General features: G+C 42.9%; 1 protein-coding gene across 1 annotated transcript in view; it reads left to right on the top strand.

Annotated features, from left to right (window-relative positions):
* Nucleotides 1–1,651: 1,651 nt before the first annotated feature.
* Nucleotides 1,652–10,039, top strand: part of LOC122923877 (coagulation factor XIII B chain-like) — a gene marked incomplete at its 3' end in the record, with an annotated part of 82,426 nt that continues 74,038 nt past the window's right edge. The window contains exon 1 of the mRNA XM_044274727.1: nucleotides 1,652–2,297. Within this exon, the coding sequence (XP_044130662.1) occupies nucleotides 1,652–2,297 (646 nt within the window). The remainder of the gene's footprint in view (nucleotides 2,298–10,039) is intronic.

Genomic DNA, 10,039 nt, shown 5'->3' with positions numbered 1-10,039 from the left:
GCAGTGGCAATGAAGCAATATTCGCGGGTCATTTAAATAGCCGTGTAGCACCGCCCCCATCACACACCCCTTCGCTGTCATGCGGCGTCATCACCGCGTCATGTGTCAGCTGTCTAATCTATAGTCACATGACCGATCTTCTTCCTGAGACGCATATTGTAGAGGCATGTTTACTGTTGCCAGGTAACCCTCGGAGTGTTCGGTCTTCACAGAGAAGCCGCGATCCGAGCAGTTCAGTTCACCAAGCAGCCAGCCGTCTTCACCTGATATGTGTCGAGCGGCAAGCGTTCTCTACTGCGCATGTGTGAATCGGGTGCATAGTGGTATAAAGGTAGAGTCAGAGGGCAAATTCGCTCATCCCCTGCTGCCACTAAAATTCAAATTCTAATCCAGTGGTCTGCCTGGTCTTGCAGTTATCCCAGTGGAATATCAGAGTTTATAAGGTGATTCCTTAAATAACTAACGTTCATGCACAATTGCTCAGGTGCACCTTTAAATAAGTGCTCCTTCTCTATAGATATCCTAGCCAGGTTTAAAATGGGGCAGTATAGTATGTTGCTCCATGAACATATGTAAACCTAGCATCCACCTGGGGTGGCAACTGGGACCAGTCCCCCAATGTGGAGAGCCGGGTAATGCATTAAGGTTCTATGTAGCAGCTAAATGACAGCTGCTCATTGAGACCCATGGGGACCACAGTTTGAAGATAAAAAATCCACCATGTCTCTCTTTGCAATATTCTCCGGTCCCAGTCACCTCCCCTTTTTGGCCTTGCAACAACTTAAATTCCCATAAATCTCAAATCTGACGCATCTCCACCATGCACCGAGTTGACATGTTTTGCCAGGGGCGTGTCTCTGTCGTTCCTGATGTCACCCAGGTGCTCACCCACCCGTCGTCGCAGTTCACAGGTAGTTTTCCCTATATATTCAAGGCCGCATTTGCAGTTGGCCCTGTAGATAACTCCCTTCGTGTGGCAATTAATGAACTGCCTAATTTGATAGGTTTTACTCGTGACATTGGCACAGAACGACCGTCCCTGTGTAATATGTCGACATGCCACACAGCCACTACAGCGAAAACAACCGATCGGACGTTGGAGCCATGTCCCTTTTTGATCATGTGTCTCGCTGTAGTGGCTGTGCTCTAGGCGGTCCTTAAGACTCAGACCCCTTCGATAAGTGACCTGTACTGTTTCGGAGACCACCTCCTTAATGTCCGGATCGATGAGGAGAACATCTCAGTGTTTTCTTAGGATCCAATTGACCTCTTCCGAGACATCATCAAAGGTGCCTATGAGGCGTATCAGACCACTCTCAGTTTTTTTAGGTTTAGGATAGAGTAGGTCATCCCTCTTACTTTCACATGCCCTCTTAAAGGCCAGCCTAAGGACTGTATCAGGGTAGCCCCTTTGCCGAAAACGACTTCTCAAATCGTCCGCCTGTTATTTAAAGGCCTCCCAAGTATTTAATACTAAAGGGCCTATAATTTTATCTTTAAATACATTATTAAATGTTAAGTTTTAAATTAAATAAGCTACCCATCACTTGTTAATATATTTTGGATTTATAGGGTTTAGCACATCAGATGGTAACTATAGTCTGACCTACTATAATCGGTTGTGTTATCATTGCTCATTGTAATTTGGAGTATGGCTGGATTCCTCACTACTGGCGTTGACAAAACACAATTGCTCTCTGAAGCTAGTGAGGTTTTCTCAGAGAAAACCTTGACACAAAGCAAATACGCACCTTCATTCAAAGCTGCTTTCAAGGACCTTACTAAGATATATAAGGAACAAATATCCTCATGGTGGGAGATTCAATCTATCGAGAACTACCTTAAGAATAAAATCGGGCCTAGAGGCCTAAGAATTACTTTAACCCCAGCAGCTAGATGCAGATCTGCCTCTTTAATAAGTAAGTGGGAGGACGAGGCAACTAAAAGTTCCCTGAGATTCATGCACCTACTACATAAAGAAGAAAAAGCTAACTTGGTGAAATTAGAAAGTAATTTAAAAGATCAGATTGAACAAACACAAAAATTCGGGGGAGAAGCGGAATTTGCCAGTAAAGAGCTTCAACTTAAAAATACTATTGACAAATTCCCGTTTCATCTTAAAGAGCGAAAACATCGCCAGTTTAATAGAGACCTGCAGGACTTTCGGGATAACCGCGTGTATTTCACATTGGATCGCAATAATTTACAGATAAAGCGCCCTGAAACGGATATTTCGTCCAGTGACACTGAGGCTTCAGAGAACGAAAGAGAAACGGGCCAGACTTATAGAGGAAGGGGTAGGGGTCAAAGGAGACCGCAAAACTCTAGAGGTAAGGGGGAGAGGAATAATCAAAGAGGTAGACAGGAGAGAGGTGGGTCAGATTTTTTAGACATACCATACCCTCTACGCAATTGAGGGTCCCAAAAATCACCACCCCAGACCAACAGGCCGGCAGGCAACGCAACCAAATAGTTAACCTCTCGAACCAGCAACTTCAGGACACAGAAATGTGCCTGCTTAGTAAAGGCCTTTCATTTGTCCCCACTATAGTTTTAACCTCTTTAATTGGGTTAGGGACATCCACCTCTTTGCTAGGAAACTTAGGTGGTGAAAACACTTAGCGCTAGTCACGAAGCGAGAAAGCAAAGAGATGGGTGTCCCACCTGAAATCCTCCAAGATGATCGCTTGTTATATAGCCTGAGTGACAGTATCCCACAAGAGCGCAGGGGCCCCTTCACTTCACTCAAAAACAAGAATGTCAAAATGCCTCCTATGGGGGACCCCACATGTATTGATATTTTTGTCAACCAAGTTTGCCGGGATCTATCCAATCTCATTTCTTATCATGGTGGCTTTAACTGCAGTAAAAGCGAATATAAAGCACAATTGGAGTTAGAGAAAAAGAAGAACCTAACAATTAAACCCTTGGATAAAGGGGGGAATATCGTTCTGATGGACACTACTGACTATAAAAATATGTGTCAGGCTTTACTTAACGATAAGGATACTTATGAGAGATTGGGTAGTGATCCCACAGCAAAATATCAAAAGGAAATTATTGAAATATTGCGACAGGCTAAAATTGAAAATCTCATTTCAGGGGAGGAATTCGACTATCTATACAAAAAACACCCAACTATAGCCACCTTCTATAGCTTACCTAAAGTTCATAAGGGTGGTACCCCTGTAAAAGGACGCCCGATCGTTTTGGGTGTAAATAGCTTGACCCAAAACCTGGGGATCTATCTGGACCATGTTTTAGCGCCTTTTGTCAAGACACTGCCCTCATACCTGAGGGACACTAGTGACCTTCTTGGTCGTCTAGAGGGGATAAGTTTGGAGGAGGGAACTTCTCTGGCCTCAATTGATGTGGAGGCCCTCTACTCCTCCATACCCCACGACTTGGGTATGAGGGCAGTGGAATCGTTCCTCTCGACTAGAGGACAACAGTTTTACCCCCACAATGCCTTTGCCTTGCGACTTCTTAATTTTGTCCTTACAAGAAATTATTTCTTGTTTGACGGGGTCCTCTACCACCAGCTCAGGGGCACCGCGATGGGGAGTTCATGTGCCCCATCATATGCTAATTTGTTCCTGGGCTGGTGGGAGAGGACACTGGTCTTCAGCCATGTACCCAGCAGACATGTCCCGTGTATTGTAACATGGGCAAGATTTATCGACGATGTGTTTGTCGTCTGGAAAGGGGGAGAAAAGGACTTCCATGATTTTGTTAAGGAGCTGAATGTTAACTGTATCAATATGAAATTCACCTCAGTCTTCAAAAGAAGAATTTGCCTTTCCTCGATATTTTAATCTCAAGGGGCAAGGACGATGTGATACAAACTGATATCTTCAGGAAGCCCACTTCCACGAACGCACTTCTACATTGGACTAGCCATCATCCCTTTCCCTTAAAAAGGGGAATCCCAGTGGGGCAGTACCTGCGCATCAGGAGGAACTGCTCTACCTGGGAGGCCTTTAAACAACAGGCGGACGATTTGAGAAGTCGTTTTCGGGAAAGGGGCTACCCTGATACAGTACTTAGGCTGGCCTTTAAGAGGGCGTGTGAAAGTAAGAGGGATGACCTACTCTATCATAAACCTAAAAAAACGGAGAGTGGTCTGATACGCCTCATAGGCACCTTTGATGATGCCTCGGAAGAGGTCAAACGGATCCTAAGAAAACACTGGGATGTTCTCCTCATCGATCCGGACATTAAGGAGGTGGTCTCCGAAACAGTACAGGTCACTTATCGAAGGGTCTGAGTCTAAAGGACTGCCTAGTGCACAGCCACTACAGCGAGACACATGATCAAAAAGGGACATGGCTCCAACGTCCGATCGGTTGTTTTCGCTGTAGTGGCTGTGTGGCATGTTGACATATTACACAGGGACGGTCGTTCTGTGCCAATGTCACGGGTAAAACCTATCAAATTAGACAGTTCATTAATTGCAGCACGAAGGGAGTTATCTACAGGGCCAACTGCAAATGCGGCCTTGAATATATAGGGAAAACTACCCGTGAACTGCGACGACGGGTGGGTGAGCACCTGGGTGATGTCAGGAACGACAGAGACACGCCCCTGGCAAAACATGTCAACTCGGTGCATGGTGGAGATGCGTCAGATTTGAGATTTATGGGAATTTAAGTTGTTGCAAGGCCAAAAAGGGGAGGTGACTGGGACCGGAGAATATTGCAAAGAGAGACATGGTGGATATTTTTTATCTTCAAACTGTGGTCCCCATGGGTCTCAATGAGCAGCTGTCATTTAGCTGCTACATAAAACCTTAATCCATTACCCGGCTCTCCACATTGGGGGACTGGTCCCAGTGGCCACCCCAGGTGGATGCTAGGTTTACATATGTTCATGGAGCAACATACTATACTGCCCCATTTTAAACCTGGCTAGGATATCTATAGAGAAGGAGCGCTAATTTAAAGGTGCACCTGAGCAATTGTGCATGAACGTTAGTTATTTAAGGAATCACCTTATAAACTCTGATATTCCACTGGGATAACTGCAAGACCAGGCAGACCACTGGATTAGAATTTGAATTTTAGTGGCAGCAGGGGATGAGCGAATTTGCCCTCTGACTCTACCTTTATACCACTATGCACCCGATTCACACATGCGCAGTAGAGAACGCTTGCCACTCGACACATATCAGGTGAAGACGGCTGGCTGCTTGGTGAACTGAACTGCTCGGATCGCGGCTTCTCTGTGAAGACCGAGCACTCCGAGGGTTACCTGGCAACAGTAAACATGCCTCTACAATATGCGTCTCAGGAAGAAGATCGGTCATGTGACTATAGATTAGACAGCTGACACATGACGCGGTGATGACGCCGCATGACAGCGAAGGGGTGTGTGATGGGGGCGGTGCTACACGGCTATTTAAATGACCCGCGAATATTGCTTCATTGCCACTGCTACACGTGGGACGCCGGGGAGCACCCTCCACCCATCTTTGTCTGGAAACAGTCGGCATCTAAGACTGGACAGATAAGTTTATACTGCTGAGATGCCTGCATACTAAAAGGATTTAGCACTATTAAGCATAAGACACTGCAGAGACCTTTTAACACTCGATGTTACCATTATCATTGGGAGGTCTGCAACAATGTATAATAAGTAGACACTTTTGAATCAATGTGATTTGTTTTGTGACCTGACTTTAGGTTTGAGCACTATTGATTTGGACTGGAGTTTAACTTAGGCATTGAAGGTACAGGGTTATTCCTGGGTATTTGTCCGGGCTGTGAGATATTTTTACCCGGACAATAATTCTAATGCAACTTAACTTTTAGCATCTGAGTCTCTATATAATTAGACATTGAATACCAGGAATCACCCCATGCCATGTTACTAAGAGGCTAACTAAACCACACATTTGGGTCCATGAAAGGTTTAATCTATTTGACCCCACATCACAACCCACTAGTTGTGCGATTTAGGGATCGACTTAGCCTTAGATCCATACCATTGAAATGTTTGGTTGATTCAATATAACAACCTGTCTGCATTGAACAAATATCACGCTCTCTCTGAGTTAATGACTTGTGTACAAACTACCAAGAGAGAAAAAATAGACTGTGATATCAGACCGGTTTGAACATACTAGCATATGCTTTGTGGCTCCATTTTTGTGACTGGAGATATTTACCTTAAGTAAAGGGATCTCCTACAATCTTGTTACTGGAGAAGCCCGCCCATGATAAGGGACCTCCGGGATACAATTTTGTCCCCTGATGAATCAGATATCATTGAGGAAATGCGTCGGGACACTGTGATTATCTGAAATTATATATATGTGTATGTTTATGCTATCGGGACATTTTGACCGATGGTATATATCTATATATATATATATATATATATATATATATATATATATATATATAAATATATATATATATATATATATACACACATTGATTGGTATGTGTGTGAGATAGACTGGGTGTCGTGCTGTGGGTGGCCTATAACAATAAGGCGCCTACACCGGACCTCACTCACTGCACATTCCATACCAGTCTTCATGCCCTCTTTGTAACCCATTTGGCCTACCACTAACAGGACCTACTTCTGTCTTTTGGGCAAAGCTGGGCAGTCCATACTTAGGGAGGGTGACATTAGTGTCATTGCATCAGCTGGGGTGAAGGAGAGATAGTGACAGGGCTGCTTAGGGTTTTGACCCAGCACTGTATCTTTCTGTCTAGGTACTTACGTACCATTCATCCTGTCTGTTAACATTTTTGCTGTCCCTGCATACGGTCCTCTCACATCTCCGCCATCCTTTAGGAGAGTAGTGCAACCAGTGGCTACAAAACTAAGTGTTTAATACTAAAGGGCCTTAATTTTATCTTTAAATACATTATTAAATGTTAAGTTTTAAATTAAATAAGCTACCCATCACTTGTTAATATATTTTGGATTTATAGGGTTTAGCACATCAGATGGTAACTATAGTCTGACCTACTATAATCGGTTGTGTTATCATTAACCTATTGTAAGGAATATATGGAATATGATCAATCAGAGTAGTTTTGGTTTGGGGTTTTTCTTTCTCTGAGGTGTTGGCACAGTGTCTAGAGATACTGTGTTTAAGGTAGAGTTTCTGGATATTCAGTGTAGTGGTTGAATTGTGCAGCCGACCTATTGTAGGCCGCAGGGGCATTGAATGAGATAAATGACATATGATGACTGGCATGTGAGGTGATGTTTTATTTGAAAATTGGTTTGGTTGGTGTTGGATGTAAATGTTTGTTTATTATGTGTTATAGTGTGGCAGCATAGACATCGGGTTGTTCTGCATTTGTAGCTGCCTGATTGGTCGATTTGTGTCATATTGACCTGTTTTTTTAATTTTTTGTTGTTTTGGTCTACTGGGGGCCATAAGATTCTTGATTGTGGGTGCTCGTCTGTAGGTGATTTTTGGTTTTGTTGCAAGGTGTTTTTACAGATGGAGGTCTTGAAGACCAGTGCCAATGTTTTTGTAGTATATTCAGTACTTCTTTATTGGAAGTACTATACTGAGTGATTAAATTGGTGTTTTTGTGATCATGTGGTTTTCTTGGCTTTTTTTTATCACACAGTAACTATTCCAATATACTATCACTATATAAGAGCCACATACATATCCCTGTTTTTTTGGCCATTCCCATATACAGTACAGACCAAAAGTTTGGACACACCTTCTCATTCAAAGAGTTTTCTTTATTTTCATGACTATGAAAATTGTACATTCACACTGAAGGCATCAAAACTATGAATTAATACATGTGGAAATATATACAGTACATAACAAAAAAGTGTGAAACAACTGAAAATATGTCATATTCTAGGTTCTTCAAAGTAACCACCTTTTGCTTTGATTACTGCTTTGCACACTCTTGGCATTCTCTTGATGAGCTTCAAGAGGTAAGTCACCTGAAATGGTCTTCCAACAGTCTTGAAGGAGTTCCCAGAGATGCTTAGCACTTGTTGGCCATTTTGCCTTCACTCTGCGGTCCAGCTCACCCCAAACCATCTCGATTGGGTTCAGGTCCGGTGACTGTGGAGGCCAGGTCATCTGGCGCAGCACCCCATCACTCTCCTTCATGGTCAAATAGCCCTTACACAGCCTGGAGGTGTGTTTGGGGTCATTGTCCTGTTGAAAAATAAATGATGGTCCAACTAAACGCACACTAGATGGAATAGCATGCCGCTGCAAGATGCTGTGGTAGCCATGCTGGTTCAGTATGCCTTCAATTTTGAATAAATCCCCAACAGTGTCACCAGCAAAGCACCCCCACACCATCACACCTCCTCCTTCATGCTTCTCGGTGGGAACCAGGCATGTACAGTCCATCCGTTCACCTTTTCTGCGTCGCACAAAGACACGGTGGTTGGAACCAAAGTTCTCAAATTTGGACTCATTAGACCAAAGCAGAGATTTCCACTGGTCTAATGTCCATTCTTTGTGTTCTTTAGCCCAAACAGGTCTCTTCTGCTTGTTGCCTGTGCTTAGCAGTGGTTTCCTAGCAGATATTCTACCATGAAGGCCTGATTCACACAGTCTCCTCTTAACAGTTGTTCTAGAGATGTGTCTGCTGCTAGAACTCTGTGTGGCATTGACCTGGTCTCTAATCTGCTGTTAACCTGCAATTTCTGAGGCTTGTGACTCGGATGAACTTATCCTCCGCAGCAGAGGTGACTCTTGGTCTTCCTTTCCTGGGGCGGTCCGCATGTGAGCCAGTTTCTTTGTAGCGCTTGATGGTTTTTCTGACTGCACTTGGGGACACTTTCAAAGTTTTCCAAATTTTTCAGACTGACTGACCTTCATTTCTTAGAGTAATGATGGCCACTCGTTTTTCTTTACTTAGCTGCTTTTTTCTTGCCATAATACAAATTCTAACAGTCTGTTCAGTAGGACTATCAGCTGTGTATCCACCTGACTTCTCCACAACGGAACCGATGGTCCCAACCCCATTTATAAGGCAAGAAATCCCACTTATTAAACCTGACAGGGCACACCTATGAAGTGAAAACCATTTCAGGTGACTTCCTCTTGAAGCTCATCAAGAGAATGCCAAGAGTGTGCAAAGCAGTAATCAAAGCAAAAGGTGGCTACTTTGAAGAACCTAGAATATGACATATTTTCAGTTGTTTCACACTTTTTTGTTATGTATATAATTACACATGTGTTAATTAATAGTTTTGATGCTTTCGGTGTGAATCTACAATTTTCATAGTCATGAAAATAAAGAAAACTCTTTGAATGAGAAGGTGTGTCCAAACTTTTGGTCTGTACTGTGTATATATATATATATATATATATATATATGTGTGTATATATATATATATATATATATATATATGTAGATATATGGGTCTAGACTGCCAGCCACACATGCGTCAGCGTGGGTGTGTGTATATATATGTGTATATATGTATGTGTGTATATGTGTATATATGTGTATGTGTATATACTGCCCAACCCATAGTTAAAATACATAAAGAATTCTATTTCCCACAGTGGCTCCAGATGCAACATGGTTGTCTGACAGACTATGTGATCAATTTGCAGAAGCATTTGACTAAAATACATTCTCGAGTTTTTGCTTCACTTGCAGATATTGATAAAGCACCAGGAACCCACCCACTTTTGTCTGGAGATTGGGTGGTGGTAAAAAGACACGTTAGAAAAGTCCTGTCCTCAAATCCTGGTTTGATGGTCCATTCCAAGTGTTGTTGACCAAAAGCACATCAGTGAAGTTTGAAAGAAAGCCTAATTCGAGTCATTTAAAGAAAGTGTTGAGTCGGGAGACTTGAAAGGATGTTTCTTGTTCCCCCTTGTGTGACTGCTGATCCTGACTAAAAGAATATAGATTCTTATTTAGATAGTAAAAATAGGTTTCTGGGCTGGAGAACAGTTGTGCAAAAGGAATAACAAAGTTGTTACAGTCCGATACTTCTATCCCAGTGACCCATTAATAGTATAGCCCAAAGACTCCCAGTATTAATAGTTCTTATGTTCACACTAATCAATGACCAG

This window comes from Bufo gargarizans, unplaced genomic scaffold (assembly GCF_014858855.1).
Source record: "Bufo gargarizans isolate SCDJY-AF-19 unplaced genomic scaffold, ASM1485885v1 original_scaffold_2031_pilon, whole genome shotgun sequence".
Lineage (NCBI taxonomy): Eukaryota > Metazoa > Chordata > Amphibia > Anura > Bufonidae > Bufo > Bufo gargarizans.
The sequence above is the reverse complement of the archived record's forward strand: the minus strand, read 5'-3'. Positions and strand labels throughout refer to the sequence as shown.